A 16,005-nucleotide genomic window follows, 5' to 3' on the forward strand; every position below is an offset into this window, starting at 1 on the left:
TATAATATTGTAAATCAGCTATACATCAATTAATTAAAAAGCAAAAAATATATATACTCTATCCCTTAATTGAGAGTATGTCTTAAAATAATTAGTGAGAGCCAAGACTTAATATATTAATATTTTTTAATAAGAGAATTGAGAGACCTCTGATGAGATAAACTAAGATGGCTTTGTTCCAGAAGTATATTTATATTCTATATTTTTGTGAACTATCGGGGACTGTCCCCAAAGTGGAGTCAACAATTGGACGGAATGTCAGAGAATAGTTTTGATTCTTAGGTTAGGAATAGGAATTCGTTAGGGAGAGGCAGTTTTACTAGTTAAAGCTCTTAAAGGTTAAATGCAATAAAATAATCTTAGACATGCTATAAAATAAGGAACTTGAATTGCATTTTATTGAAGGATATCAGGATTTTTAAGGGCTTTTATTTAAGGTCTCATCTCTCTGAATATAATAGTTTTCATGAACCAACAAAAAATATTTGTCAGATATCTTACTGTAGACTTTTGTTTTATTTTTAAAGTGGGAACAGATGAATCCCAGGAGAGCAGCATGACAGATGCGGATGACACACAACTTCATGCAGCTGAAAGTGATGAATTTTAACTTCTGGAAATCAAGACTTTTGCAACTGGATGTGTGACTAGTGCTGACGTGTTTCTTGTCCTTCCATGTACTGAGTCTTCACTCTTGAGCCAGCAGTGTCATCATCCATCACTTATACCCTGAGTGTGCCCCTTTCATTGGACCCTGACTGTACACAGAATGAAAGGCAGTGCAATATTTAGCTGCTAACAAGACTGGCTCTTTCACCAGTATGAATGACAATTTAGAGGGTAGGGTGGGAAACTTTCTTTTCTTTTTTTTTCTTTAATCTCCCTTTGTTGGAAAGCTATCATGGAAGGAAGAGTTTTGTTTTATCTTGAAGGAACCATTAGATATGGAAAATGGTGATGAACCAGAATCTCTTGGTCGTTTTTCCAAAAATTTGTTTTTACTTGGTTCTGTTCCTGATAAACAGAGTGACTGACCTTCATTTCTAGGTTCTTCAGGAATGGTGTTAGCAAGTGCCAGATGGAACAATAAAAGACATTGCCTATAACAGAGTAACTTGATTGCCAAGGAATGTAAATTACCTTAAAATTGCAGTATCTCCCGTAAACAAATATAATGGGCATATTGGAACTCATATGTAGGAATCAGTATCCCTCCATACAGTGTACACTTATTCTTGGCAAGAATACTTTAATGTCTAACCAAGAATTTTAATTTATTCATCTTGCTTCAAAGTGTTGATCATTGTTGTCTAGGTATTACAAACTTTAAAATTGGTCCTTACCATATTGCCTCCTCTCTTTGAGCTCTGTGGGATCACCTTTAACATTCAGAGATGATAGAAGGGTTGCCCACTGAAAAGCCAAAAAAAGGCTCTTAATAACCATTTAAGTTCACCAGAAGAATCAAAATGAGAACACTAAATGGAAAGACTTTAAGAGATCATGATAGTGAAAGCCTTAATAAAATCAGAATCCTACCATAACCTTGAATCTATATTTGTTCAAGACAGTATCCCTCTGACTTTTCTAAATGTTTAAGCAGGGTGCAAGAATGTGTGGTTACCTTCAGTTGAGGTCATTTCCATTCTTTTCAGCCCTCTGCTTCAAATTATTTTCAATAGTGTGAGTCACCAAAACATTTACTGAGAGTGATTGGGTTTAGGATATTAGAAATTCTTAGCTGAAAAAAAACCCCCGCTCTTACGAAGGAGAGGAGTTCTCTTTTGAGTTTGTCATAATATAGGTTGATGTCCTTGGGGAATGACCATAATTTTAAAGATCTAATTATGCATAATGAAATGGGAATTATTGGAATTTCACAGTAACCAATTTAAAGTCTTAAATTGTGTATCTCCTTTATTGTAATGTACTGAAATTTTTAGAGAAACTTTAGTTAACATTTTATTAAGTGCCAATGTCAGAATATAACAAATTTATAGTTTCTTATGAATGACAGGCCTACAGTTATTGTTTTGGATTATTTGATGAAGGACAAACTTATCTACTGGTTACCTGTATTTGTTAGTCAAGCTGTGAAAATAAGGTGGATTACAGAAGATAAGAAAAAAATTTTAGCCTGTAGACTCAGTAATTTTTATCATTTACTGTTAATCTGCTGATTTGAATGTGGCTTAGATACTGTTACAAACTAATTCAAGTCAGAGTCTTAGATTAGGTATTGGGTGCCAGAGAGGTATTTAACAAAATTTTCTACCTAAATCTATATATGTGCTGCCTAAAAAAAAATAATTTATAAGAAAAGGGAAAGGTTGTGAGTAAACGAGTATCATTAAAAATTCCTAAAGGCTAGCACTTGGATTCTAACAAATATTCCATTTTTATCCATTAGTTCTGTAATATTTAATTTTATATTATTTTATTTTTTTAATTGGCAAATCATAAGCCAGCTGTATAACAGTATCAAATATAGAGTTTCATAGAAAGCTTTGAACTGAGCTCTTTGTTACAAAGCTTAGAGAAAGCTATGCTCAGAAAACAATTTGCTGATGTATAATTAGTTATTTTTTGTAGTAGGAATTTATGTCCTGTGCCAGAAGTAAGTCTTTCTGGTACTAATTTTGAGACCAAGGATAAAAGGATAGTTGTGGAAGGCACAGCATGGCAATGGTTGGCTGAGGGATAATCAGCCTAAGCTTGACCTGATTGCATTTTCCTCACACCTCTACTTTCAAAGTCATTTAGGTATTTGAAGCCTTATTTCCCACCTATTTACTGTTTCTGGCTTTCTCTTTTCTTCTTTCTTTTTTGCTTGGAATGGAGATCAAACAACCAGAAGAAGATGTGCGTTTTGATCAAGCAAAATGTTTGCTTCAAATTTCAGAAGTTATTTTGAAGGAAATCAGAAATACTAAGTACTTTGACGGCCTTGTTTCTCTTTAAGCTTTTCACACGTGTGTGTGTATATATATATACATACACACACACACACACACACACACACACACACACTCTCTCTTGTTCAGAAGTTATGTTGTGGCATTGGATATTTTCCCCATTGGAAATGGTTCTTAACTCTGGGATTTTAGAAGTTTGGAAATATTTTTTCAAGAGAACAATGGTACTCAAAATAATGAAAGGTGGTCCTACTTTTTCTGTATTTCATTACTTTAAAATTTTTATTTTTTCCAAGAACTGCAAGTGACATTTGAACCATGCTGCTGTTGTACCTTAAACAAAAACTCAGTGATAACCAGTATTTAGTCTATTAAAAATGCTCTTTTTGAAGAAAAAAGTTTGCAAGTCTCTGTTTAGCCAGAGTATAGTATGGGTCTTCACAAGAAATATGGTGACCTGTTTTCTTTGTGAAAACCTAGGAAAATGCAAGTGTGGGTGTGATGTGTGTGTTCTATTTGCATTGAAACAATGTAATTTTGTGTCTTCTTTTTGCTTTTCCTGACTTATTTCGGAAATTGTACAGTCTTGGGGGGGAAAGTCTTTTCTGTTAATATATTTGCAATTCATTAAAGGATATGGAAAATCCAAATAAATTACTTTTGAAAGCAAATTTATAATCAAGTCATTAAAGCTATATAAGAGCTGTGCCATCTGTATTTTTATAGTAAGGCACAGCAAAATAGTGAAAGATTACAGTTTTATGTTCCACAAAAGTCTAGGGCAGTGTTTCTCTATTTTTTTTTTAACTTACACCCTCTTCTAATATATATATATATATTTTTTTTTTTAACTCACACCTTTTTTTAGTATTATTTGGAATGTCAAAATAAATATTGTGACCAAAAAATGGTAACTTTTAGAATGTATTTTTCCCAAACTACAAAAGTCCCTTGCCAGCAGCTGCTACTTTGCGAGTCAACTGCTTATTATTCTTTAATCATGTGATTTCTGAAATTCCTTTGAAAGGGACACACAGCTTTTTTGTTCTAATCAGAATCAATTTTAAATATCAAGATCTGAAAGAAGTAGAATATAGAAACCAAATTTTACTCTAGTTTGATATCTTGGAAAAAGGGTAGAGAGCTGAAGGGTTTTGTTCAGACTTGAAGAAAGGGTAGCAATAGGGAAAAAGACACAAAGTGAGGTGCGCTGGGCAGGTGAGAAGGAATGACTCAGACCGTAACCTTCCCTAGGACTGGCCATTTGCTGTCAGCAGGGCAGGGATAACTAGAAGTGTAGGTAGGAAGTATTCTTTGGTTTGTTTAGCCTCTAATTAATGGTTCATGAAGGTTCAGAAGGGCAAACTTTGCTAAATATGTTTAGTGAGTTCTTGCCATGTGTACCGTGTTACTTACCTTGTGTACAGTATTTTCAGTCCTCAACCCTATAAGGTAGGTGCTACTGCATTTTACAAAAGAGAAAACCAAGACTCAACTATTAAATGATAGAGCTGGACACTTTTGGCTTTTGTGTATGTTCAAAACCTTTTACTTAGTTTTGGACTTCTCTGGAAGTTTCAGATCATATCTAATGTTAACTCTCAAGTGTCCTCCCTAGCATTTTGACATTGAGTATCACAGAAGTTCGGGTTTTACAAAGGAAACTTTATTACTAACTGTAGATTTAAATCTATTATATGCTTAGTCCTTTGAAGGGGCTTTTACGTGTATCCTGCCTCTGTACTTTTCACACTGAAACTGAAAGCGGTATCCCTTTCTTGAGTAACTAGAATTTGCTTTAAAGTAGGAAATTTTAAGTCCTTGATTTTCCTTCCATTCTTACTTTTTTTTTTTTATTACCAATTTCCCTTAACACAAGCATTCTTTTTATTCAATACCCTCAAAATGGAATTTTCAATTTGAGGCTAAAAGCTATATTTGAGAAGAAAATTCAAATGCATAATGCATCACTGGAGTTGGAATAAGAAAAAGAGTAAGTAACAGTGGGAGCAAAGAAGAACAATGAAGTAGAATTAAGGTTTCTAATCATGTATTTTTAAAAAGCACTAGACTGATATCTAGGGAATGTATACTTTGCCCCTTAGTTGCTGTGTGACCCTGAACAATTAAACTTTTTTTCTCATCAATACAAAGAATATCAGATCTACCCTTCTTATCCCAGAGAGGACTGAGGATCACATGTGTTAAAGCATGGAAGTGCTTTGTCAAACTAAAGCACTGTACAAATACACTGTGGTATTATCAGGGTGGAGGTGATGTTATAGAAACATCACAAATAGAAACACATAGATACACATATACTATATACTATACCTATAATCTGACATTTTATATCCTGCAACCCCTGAACGAGAACTTACAGCTATACTGGCATAACTATCTGCAAATCACCCCAAATAACATGTAGTCTGAGGTGTTAGATTTTTCTCAATACTTTGTGAGTTAATACATCACTGGGCAAGGTGCTACACAAGAATAAAAATTCATCAGTTCTTAGTTTCCTAATAATGAAAAGACTTGATTGGGTAAAGGGATTTCTTTGTATATAACAGCACTCCTTAAACTTATGCCAGTTTGCAGCCCTTATACCAGTCGATGCTATAAATCTGTGCCCATAATCATTTGTATATCTTGAAAAATGCTAGCATTTATCTGCTTTTTATTTAGGATTTATGGATCACTTTGATATAAGAATAATCTCATTTCATCTTTACAGCCTTATAAGGTAAGGCGTGTATTACCTGTTTTATACAAGAGGAAACTAAGTCTTAGAGAAACCAAAGCATTTGCAAAAAGAGGAAAATCTTTCCCAGGAACAGCTTGGCACACATTTGCTTACGTTATTTTTGGCCAGGACTGGGTCAAATAATCATCCTTAGCTGCAAGGGATACTTGGTAAATTTTAGAATCTGGTAAAAGGGACTGGGTTTGCCATGACTGGTTTAGATACACTGTGATCTGTGTTTGGACCCAGAGATTTTGTTAGCGAAGAAGGGGGAATGGCTGTTGGCTTAGCAGCCAAGAGCACCTACCACACTGCTGTAGAGAGGGTAACGCTTTTTGTCAGTTGATCCTAAAAACTTAGTGAACTTTCTTATTCTAAGAATTTGTAGGGTTTCTATTTGAGCAGGGAATTCCTGACATTAATTCCTTTTTAATCCTTGTGTAAAATACCTCGTTTCTTTTTTCTTTTTAATTGCTATGGCTGGGATCACCAATATTATACTGAGCAGTAGCAGCCATAATATCAAGCACTCATTGTTTTATTCCGAGTCTTAAAGAAAACGCATCTTAATTTTCTCAAACTTTCGACTTGACATAATCTAAAACCACTAATGTGCAATATGTTCCCTTTGTTAATCGCATTGCCAATTCCAACACATCTCTCACTTCAACTACCATTTATAACCACTGATAATTAAGATACCTCCTTTCCATCGCTAGTTTTCAATGGTTTACATCGTGACTGGGTGCTGAAATGTATGTCTGATAAGAAAAAAGCATATTGAGACTCCTAGGGCTGGAAAACAATGGCACTTAACCTGATTACAAATCTGTCCCTCTCCCAAGACAACCATAAAATCAAGTAGAACAAAACTGTACATGGTTCATGCCTTCATTATTAAGAGAATACTATAATTTCAAATTACCTGTAAGTAGAGGGGAAATTTTCCAGTAGGGATCCTGCTATCACCATTAGCCTGTGGTCACAGAAAGTGAGGAAAAAGGCTAAATCTCTCCATGGACAGAGCAGAATGGAGTAGAAGACTTATTACAGGAAGCCCAGAATCTTCGGGGGAAAAAATGAAACAAATGTAAAATACCTAACACAGGTTGGGACTTGGTAGATTATAGCCCTCACTTCAGGGAAAGGTTTGAAAATGTCTGGGACCAGAGTGGCAGCCTCATACAAGCAGTGTTTCTGCAGGAGAATAAGGTATGAAAAAGAGGCATTGAAAGGAAAAAGGGGAAATAAAAGACTGGCAGAAAAGAGAAAGCACATCATTCTTCCCACCCCTACCAGCAAGATGCTGAAACTGCAAAAAAGCTCTCAAACTAGGAATCCTGCCCATGAAATGATTGGGAATAGAGCAAAGCGATCCCCGTCCATACAAAACTATTGCAAAAAGCCAGCAAATGTAAATTAAAGGCTTTCTGCTGATAAAAAAGACTCCCCCAAACAACTGCAAAGCTAAAGAAAAATATCCTTTTAAAAGCATATGAGGAAGTGAAATGTCACCTTAAATTGGAAAAAAAAAATTAACAAAAAGCATTGATAAATTTGACTACATTAAAAACATTTTGCATGACCAAAAAAAAGACAAATGACACACTGGGAAGAAATATTTGCCTGTATGTCACAGATAAAGGGATAATTCCCCTAATGTGTAAAAAAATAATTTTTTTAATTTTGAGAGAGGGAAAGACATGAACAATACAATACACGAAAAGATTTAAAAAATGCCCCTTAGGGCTTCCCTGGTGGCGCAGTGGTTGAGAATCTGCCTGCCAATGCAGGGGACACGGGTTCGAGCCCTGGTCTGGGAAGATCCCACATACCACGGAGCAACTGGGCCCGTGAGCCACAATTACTGAGCCTGCGTGTCTGGAGCCTGTGCTCCACAACAAGAGAGGCCGTGATGGTGAGAGGCCCGTGCACCGCGATGAAGAGTGGTCCCCACTTGCCACAACTAGAGAAAGCCCTCGCACAGAAACGAAGACCCAATACAGTCATAAATAAATAAATAAAAGAACGTGAATTTCTAAAAAAAAAAAGAAAGAAAGAAAAAAAAATAATTAATTAAAAAAAAAAAAATGCCCCTTAAACATGAAAAGTTCAAATTCACTCAGTAAGATACATGCAAATTAAAACTACATAGAGATACAGAGACTTCCCTGGTGGTCCAGTGAGTAAGACTCCACGCTCCCAATGCAGGGGGCCCGGGTTCAGTCCCTGGTCAGGGAACTAGATCCCGCATGCATGCAGCAACTAAGAGTTTGCATGCCGCAACTAAGAAGCCCGCATGCCACAACGAAGATCTGGCGTAGCCAAAATAAATAAATATTAAAAAAAAAAAAACTACATAGAGATACAATTTCTCACCGAACAGATGGGCAAAAATTCAAAACTTGACAATATTCAGTTGGAGTTGGAGGCATGTCACAAGGACACAGGAGCCAACTTGACTGGCCAAACTTGATAGATTTGATCCTCCCAAAATCAAGTACAATAATGCTATTGGAGAAAATAGGAATTCATGAGCCCATATCAATAATTAATAAATAATTAATAAAATAAATAAAGAGCAAAGAAAGGAGGAAAGGTAGGGCATACAGTCTGCTGTAACTAAAATATCAGACTGGGTGGCTTAAACAACATTCTCACAGTTCTGGAGGTTGTGGAGTCCAAGATCAAGGTGCTAGCAGATTCGGTGTCTGATGAAGGCCCACTTCCTGGTTCATAAATGGGGGTCTTCTAGGTATGTCCTCACATGGCAGAAGAGGAAAAGGACCTCTCTAGGGTCTCTTCTATAAGTGAACTAATTCCTTTCATGAGGGTTCTGCCCTCATGCCCTAATCACTTCCTAAGGCCCCACCTCTTAATACCATCACATTGGGGGTTAGTATCTCAACACATGAATTTTGAGAGGACATAAACATTCAGTCCACTGGATTCTCCCTCTTTCCCCCCAAAATTCATGTCCTTCTCACTTGCAAAATACATTTATTCCATCCCAACAGCCCAAAAGTCTAAACTGGTTCTGGCATCAACTCCAAAGTCTCATCCAAATATCATCTAAATCAGATATGGGTGAGACCTGAGGTACAGTTCATCCTTTTTTTTTTTTTAACTTTTTTATTTTTGATGTGGACCATTTTTAAAGTCTCTATTGAATTTGTTACAACATTGCTTCTGTACTATGCCTTGGCTTTTTAGCTGAGAGGCATGTGAGATCCCAGCTCCCTGACCAGGGATTGAACCCGCACCCCCTGCATTGGAAGGCGAAATCTCAACCACTGGACCTCCAGGGAAGTCCCAAGGTACAATTCACCTTGAGGCAGATTCCTCTCCATCTGTGAACCTGTGAAACCAAACAAGTTATGTGTTTCCAAGATACAATACTGAGACAGGCATAGGACAGATATTCTCATTCCAAAAGGGAGAAACAGGAAAAAAGAAAGAGTGATATGTCCCAAGTAAGTCCAAAACTTAATGGGGCAAATTTCATTAGACCTTAAGGCTTGAGAATAATCCCCTTTGGCTCCATGTTCTGCCTTCTGGACCCACTGGGTTCGCAATGACAGGCGCATGGCCGAAGGTTGTAGATGCAGAGGCAATGCTGGACTCATTCTGTAACCATTATACAGTAAAGATTGAATCAGGCAAGAATCAACAATGAATGCTAAATCTAGTGGGAGATTTGGATGAGAAGTACTATATTTGCGTGGTTTTAAATTGTCTCCCCATATACATCTTATTAATTGCAAAGGAGAAAAAAGAATTAGTATTGGAGAAATTAGACAACACCTCTACTGGATAGCCAAAATTACATCACTAATGAAAGACAGACTATTATTGTGTGCCTCCAGATGGGATATCCTGAGAGAGACACAACCTCAGCTATACAGTATTCCAGCCAAGAATGCATAACTTAAGTTTAAAAAAAGGAAGCATTGAACAAATACAAAATAAAGAATATTCTATGTTAAAAACAAATACAAAGCATCGGAGTGGGGCAATACACTCTTCAAGAATGTTAATGTCATAAAAGTTGTCTGTGGAAATATTCCAAATTAAAGGAGGTTGAAGACATGACAATTGAATACCTGACTGTAGACTGGATCCTGTCTTGGAGAGAAAAAAAGGCTATAAAGAACATCACTAAGTCAGCTGACTAGTTTGGAATATGGATGGTAGATTAAAGTATTATAAATTTATGAACTGTAAATGTATGTGCTGTTGTTATGTAAGAGAATATTCCTATTTTTAGGAAATAACCACTGAAGTATTTAAGTGGTAAAGGACCATGATATTTAAAATTGACCCATGAAAGTTTCAGAAAAAGTTTCACATATATAATTCTATACATAGATATATAATTAAATATAAAGACACATGCATATATAAGTATATGTGTATGTACATATTTGTATACATATATATATACACATATATACATATAAAGAGAGAGAGGAGAGCAAATAAGGTAAATAATAAGAGGTGAATCTGTGTAAAGAGTATTCTCTGTATTATTTTTAGTTTTGCAACTCTTGAAAGTTTGAAATTATTTCCGAATAAGTTTTTTTGACCATGTAGTCTTTGTTCTTTACTCTGTAACTGTGGTAAATGACATTGCTAGATTTTTTAGATTCCAACTATCCTGCATATGTGGTATAAACACTCCTAAGATAGGTATGATGTTTTCCTTTTTAAAAAATGTATTTTTACTTTTTTAATTTATTTTTTATTGAAGTATAGTTGATTTACAATGTGTTAATTTCTGCTGCACAGCAAAGTGACTCAGTTATACACATATATACATTCTTTCTTATATTCTTTTTCATTAGGGTTTATCCCAGGATATTGAATGTAGTTCCCTGTGCTATACGGTAGGACCTTGTTGTTTATCCATTCTACATGTAATAGTTTGCATCTACTAACCCCAAACTCCGGGTCCATCCCTCCCCCTTGGTAACCACAAGCCTGTTCTCTATGTCTGTGAGTCTCTTTCTGTTTCATAGATAGGTTCACCTGTGACATATTTTAGATTCCACATATAAGTGATATCATGTGGTAGTTGTCTTTCTCTTTCTAACTTACTTCACTTAGTATGAGAATCTCTAGTTGCGTCCATGTTGCTGCAAATGGCATTATTTCATTTTTTTTTATGGCTGCGCAGTAGTCCATTGTATTCCATTTATTCTTTTTTTTTTTTTTTTAGGATACAGCCATAATTTTATTACAAAACCATTCTTTTGGCATTAGTTGGTTACAGTGATAGCAAGATACTGTGAGTGTAGCAGAGCAGCTCTAATGTAACAATTGCATTCCCTGCTTTCTGAACCGAAATGTAAGTGACACATATCCTTTACATATGCATTACCTGCAAACATTAACCCTGCAAATCTTGACATACACCGTTTAGGGGGAGTTGATGCTAAGGGGTTGCAGTAAATGTTGAAAGGCTACAGAAGTTCCTTTGGGGACTTCCTGTTTCTCCTCCCTCCCCTGAATTACTCTGCTTAACCAGAATCAAATTACTTAGAACTAGTCTGAATAGCAGCAGCACCCAAGGAGCATCACACTGAGTTCATGTTAAAAAGCAGTACCTGGGTAATGTACGTTTTACACCACAGGCAAAGGGAATGATCGCTCTGGTTTTTAACTCCTGCATTAGAGTCTCTTAGAAAAATAAAAGCATCCCATCAAGTCTTCTAGATGGTGTTATTGCTGTACATTTGTAGATGGGTCACTTTCTGTGCTGTGTTTGCTTTGAAGGGATCTTCCAATATATCTCCAATATTCCTTTCTTATAGTGTCCTTTTCTTTAGCTAGGATTTCACATAACTCTAATGCTTTATTAAGAATGTCCTCCTTGTTGTCGCATTGGTTTTCTAGCATGTCTTCATAGATGTCCACGAGAAAGGCAATTAGGGGGAACTGTGACTTGTTTGTAAATCAAGTAATTGATTTAACAGGTTGGGATACTTGGAAAGACAACGATCCTGCAAAATCCCTTTCAAATAGTTGCATGCACTTTCATTATGTGGTACTAGTTTGATCGTTTCCAGAGTGTACTGGACCTCTCTCTTCAATACAGCACGATCATTGTAGCCCGTGGTGCTAGAAATTACGAACTATCTTTGGTTCCAGACAGTTATTTCTCACATCCTCTTTGAGAAGTTGGTCTACATACTGCAGCTCATTATCACAGAAGTTAAAGTCCTGAATAACCCATTGTCGATGTTGCCAGGTGTGATAATTCTTTGCATCCTGATTAAGAATATCAGCAATAAACTTAAGCTCCTGAGATGGGTCTCTCAGCCATTCCATGAGCACTCGCCTGTGCTGCCAAACTTGATAGTTTTGGGGGCTGTTCCTCAATTATTGCCGTGATGTAGTTCATTTCCTCATGTAGATCCTTTTGAAGTGACTTTAAGAGAACTCTCCGAAAATACCACACTGTGTAATTGGCTGCATTTAACTCGATAGCATCTCTGGTTAGTTTAAAAGCCCGTTCACTTCTCTCGTCACGCTGCAGGACAGTCCGGAAATAATCATAAACATCTTGAAATTTTTCACTATAAATGATCTGGACCGCTGCATTGGGGCCATCATTCTGCAGCACTGGATCTCTATCAGCCCCTTCTGCCTTGTCCCTGTACAGGACATAGGTGGGCGAGTCCAGGCTCAGGAACCCTTCGTCCATAGGGGACGCCGCCGCCTCTTCTTGCGGCGGCTGGGGCGGCGAGGGATGCGGCTGGGGCGGCTGCGTGTCGGGCTGACCAGGCTCCCCGCCCCGCGCAGCCGCCCCGACGCTGTCGGCGGCCGCCATCTCTCCTCTGCCCGCCGCGGAGGAGGCGGCGGAGGCCCCGCCCCTATTCCATTCATTCTTATCAAAGGCAGACATTCCTATGGTTTGAATAGTGAAAAAGGTTTTCACACTTGTAAAAAAGAGCAGTCTCTTCCCCAGAGGGAATCACTTTCATCTCCTTTACCAGATTCTCTTAGTATTTATCTGTATTCTCCGAATGCAACGTTTGATTTTTCAATTTTAGGAGTTATCTACTGACTGCCACTGAGGAGAATGAAGATTTATATTTCCTACATCGTTTCTCCCTACATAAATAATCTTCCTAGTCTGCCTTCAATATAATTATAATTGTGGCTAGAGCAATATTCAAGGTTTACAATTTCATCACTTTTTAAACCCTGTTCGCAACTGAGCCAATGTAACACTGTGATTTCCTTCCCTGTACAATTTTTTTGTTTTCCCTAGATTATTTGCCTTGTTTCTCATTGTTAACTTTTAAATACTTATAATTAATTTAACTCCAAACTCTTTACCATTTGTCCAAATCTCCTCTCAACGTGTTCAACTGTATCAGTTATGCTATCGATTTCATCATCTTGAAGTATCTTCTGTAGCTTTCAGAACTGCTTCTATCTGGACTGGTTGCCTTCTGTTAGTTGCATCCTTAGCTTTCTCTTTACCATCATCCTAGAGATTCCCTTTGCTCTTCCTTTATGATGGTTCTCCTGTTTCCTGTATCCAATGCCTTCCTCTTCATTTATGCCCTCACTTCGGTGGGGCTTCCCGAGAAATGGTTGAAGTGAAGTGTCGCAGGCTGAGGTCCCCAGGAAGGAGACTCTGAAACAAAAATTAATGTACAAAGCTTTTATTAGGGAATGTTCTTGGGATCAACATCTACGGAAGAGAAGGAAAGGAAGCAGGTTGAGCAGAGGGAGACGTTGAGCTATGATGAAGTCTCAGTGAGAGCCTCAGCTGACTGGGCAGTTCTGAAGCTAGATATTTTAGGAGTATTGACTCAAGGTTAAACCTGAGACTCTTGGGTTCATAATGTCAAAAGGTAGGCAAAACAAGAGAAGTTACTGAAAGCACCACACTTGTTTAATGCAAATTGACATCCTTTTTCCTTCAGCAAGTTAAGCAGGGAGCAAAACAATAGAGAAGGGCATGGATGAAAGGGACATATAATCTTATCTGAAGATCCAGTCCCTCTCTATCTCAGCCACTGCAGACTCCTAGCCAATACAGTAAGTCCCCTACATACGAATGAGTTCCATTCCAAGAGCGCATTCGTAAGTCCAATTTATTTATTAAGTCCAGCGAAGTCAGCCTAGGTACCCAACTAACACAATCAGCTATATAGTACCGTACTGTAATAGGTTTATAATACTTTTCACACAAATAACACATAAAACAAACAAAAAATAAAGAAAACATTTTTAATCTTACAGTACAGTACCTTGAAAAGTACAGTAGCCCAGTACTGTATGTCTGTGGCCTCTGCTAGCAAAATTTTCTTCCTCCATTCTGCACGAGAAGGTTGGAGCCACCTAACAATCTGGTATGGATGTTGCAGTTTTCTGCAGAAAACTCAACTTGACACCCTCCCATGGGAGCCTGATGCTTTGCTCAATGCTGGAAAACTCTCTGGAGGCCAGGCATTTGTACTAAAACATTGACTAGGGGAGCTGTGGAGTTTCAGTAGCCATGAGTCTTAGCATAGATCCTATGAGTAATTCCATAGGCTCTCTTAGGAACACAAACGCCTTGTTTACTCAATTTCCAGGTAAAAACATATTTTCCATCTTTCAGAAACTTTTCTCAAAAATCTATTCAAAAATAAGTTTTACAGGGGCTTCCCTGGTGGCGCAGTGGTTGAGAATCTGCCTGCCAATGCAGGGGACACGGGTTCGAGCCCTGGTCTGGGAAGATCCCACATGCTGCGGAGCAACTGGGCCCGTGAGCCACAACTACTGAGCCTGCGCGTCTGGAGCCTGTGCTCCGCAACAAGAGAGGCCGCGATAGTGAGAGGCCCGCGCACCGCGATGAAGAGTGGCCCCCGCTTGCCGCAACTAGAGAAAGCCCTCGCACAGAAACAAAGACCCAACACAGCCAAAAATAAATATAAAAATAAATTTAAAAAAAAATAATAATAATACATATATAATTCTATTTATATAACAATTTTAAAAGACAAAACTAAACTATGTTTAGGGATACATGCACAGTTGGTGGAAGTATAAAGAAAAGCAAGAAAAGTATTTACTACAAAAGTCATGAGAGTTGTAACCCTAGGAGAGGGGAGTGTACTGTGATCCAGAAGAGTCAAAGGGCCTTTCATGATGCTAGTAATGGTGTTGGTTATACAGGTGTTTGCTTTATCACTATCTGTTAAACTGTACATATAATTCTTTTCTGCACATGTATTATATTTCAAATAAATGTTTAAAAAAGAAGAGAATAACCCTGAGGAGACAAAAAATTATAATATATTAAAAAAAAATTTTTTTTTTTTTGGCTGCACCTCGCGCCTTGCGGGATCTTAGTTCCCTGATCAGGGATTGAACCCTCGCACTCGGCAGTGAAAGCGCGGAGTCCCAACCACTGGATCACCGGGGAATTCCCCTAAAAATGTTTCTGTTTCAAAATGTTTTGAACATTTAGCAGCTTCATCAAAACAGGAATTGCCTTAAAATATATGTTATTAATAAAAATATTTTTATTATTTATAAATAATATGTTTATAAATATACCTTTAATTTATAAAATTATTACATTTTAATTTATTAATTTTATAAAATGAATATATTTGTAATATTATGTTATGACTAATATAAATGGTACGTGTCAATTATATTTCATTTTAAAAAAAGATTTTGGTGAATTGATAATTAGGTTAATTGGTCAGTCAGCTTTTTGTTCATCTAGAGAGTTAACCTAGAACCAGACATGAGTGGGAATAAAAGTCACGGTCATCCAGGAGACCAAAGTAAAAGGCAACTGCAGTGCCAGAGGCATCCGTTACCTTTATTAGGAAGGGGCATAAAGAGAAAACCTGCGTCAAGCACAGCTGAGACAAGACCCCCTAGTCTGACACTGCCCTGTTCAGCTTCTAGAAAACTACATCTTCTTGCAAACCCCAACAAGTCTCTTAGACTAGTTCTGCTCTAAATGGTCCCTGTTCCTCGAACTAGTAGTTCCTTTCTTCAGTTTCTGCCCTGACTCTAACAGGACTTCCCTGAAAATCTGACCTGTGTCTACAACACCTCCCAGGGCGGACTATAGTGGCTATTGATCTTTATTTTTCTGACTTTATTTTTAATGCTGACACACTCCTTTCAAGAATGGTCTGACCCCCAGATCCACAGGCCCTACCTTTTTTCCAGGGGGCTTTCCTCCCAGCTGCCTCCTATCTTAAGTACATCTCAGAATGGCCTAGGTCCCCCTTAGCCACTGATTAGCAATAGACATTTTAGAATGGGGAAGGCATCCAGGATCGCCCTTTGGAAACTCTAGAGTTTCTAACCCAAATTTTA

The 16,005-nt window shown here is 37.5% G+C and overlaps 1 protein-coding gene and 1 pseudogene across 13 annotated transcripts in view; one reads left to right on the forward strand and one right to left on the reverse strand.

Annotated features, from left to right (window-relative positions):
• The window catches only part of CDC27 (cell division cycle 27), a 57,454-nt gene extending 53,868 nt beyond the window's left edge, over nucleotides 1-3,586 (forward strand). For 11 of the 12 annotated variants that reach the window (XM_082373811.1, XM_082373812.1, XM_082373814.1 and 8 more), the window contains exon 19: nucleotides 528-3,586. In XM_082373811.1, coding sequence (XP_082229937.1) covers nucleotides 528-610 — 83 coding nt within the window. In that variant the 3' untranslated portion in view covers nucleotides 611-3,586. The remainder of the gene's footprint in view (nucleotides 1-527) is intronic. The other variant, XR_014238739.1, reaches the window with a different exon arrangement.
• Nucleotides 3,587-10,548: 6,962 nt separating this feature from the next.
• LOC309619073 (protein farnesyltransferase/geranylgeranyltransferase type-1 subunit alpha pseudogene) overlaps nucleotides 10,549-16,005 on the reverse strand; it is a 127,478-nt pseudogene continuing 122,021 nt past the window's right edge. The window contains exon 2 of the transcript XR_014249840.1: nucleotides 10,549-13,928. The product of XR_014249840.1 is annotated as a protein farnesyltransferase/geranylgeranyltransferase type-1 subunit alpha pseudogene (transcript). The remainder of the gene's footprint in view (nucleotides 13,929-16,005) is intronic.

The sequence above is a fragment of the Balaenoptera borealis genome (assembly GCF_965194805.1).
Source record: "Balaenoptera borealis genome assembly, chromosome: 20".
Lineage (NCBI taxonomy): Eukaryota > Metazoa > Chordata > Mammalia > Artiodactyla > Balaenopteridae > Balaenoptera > Balaenoptera borealis.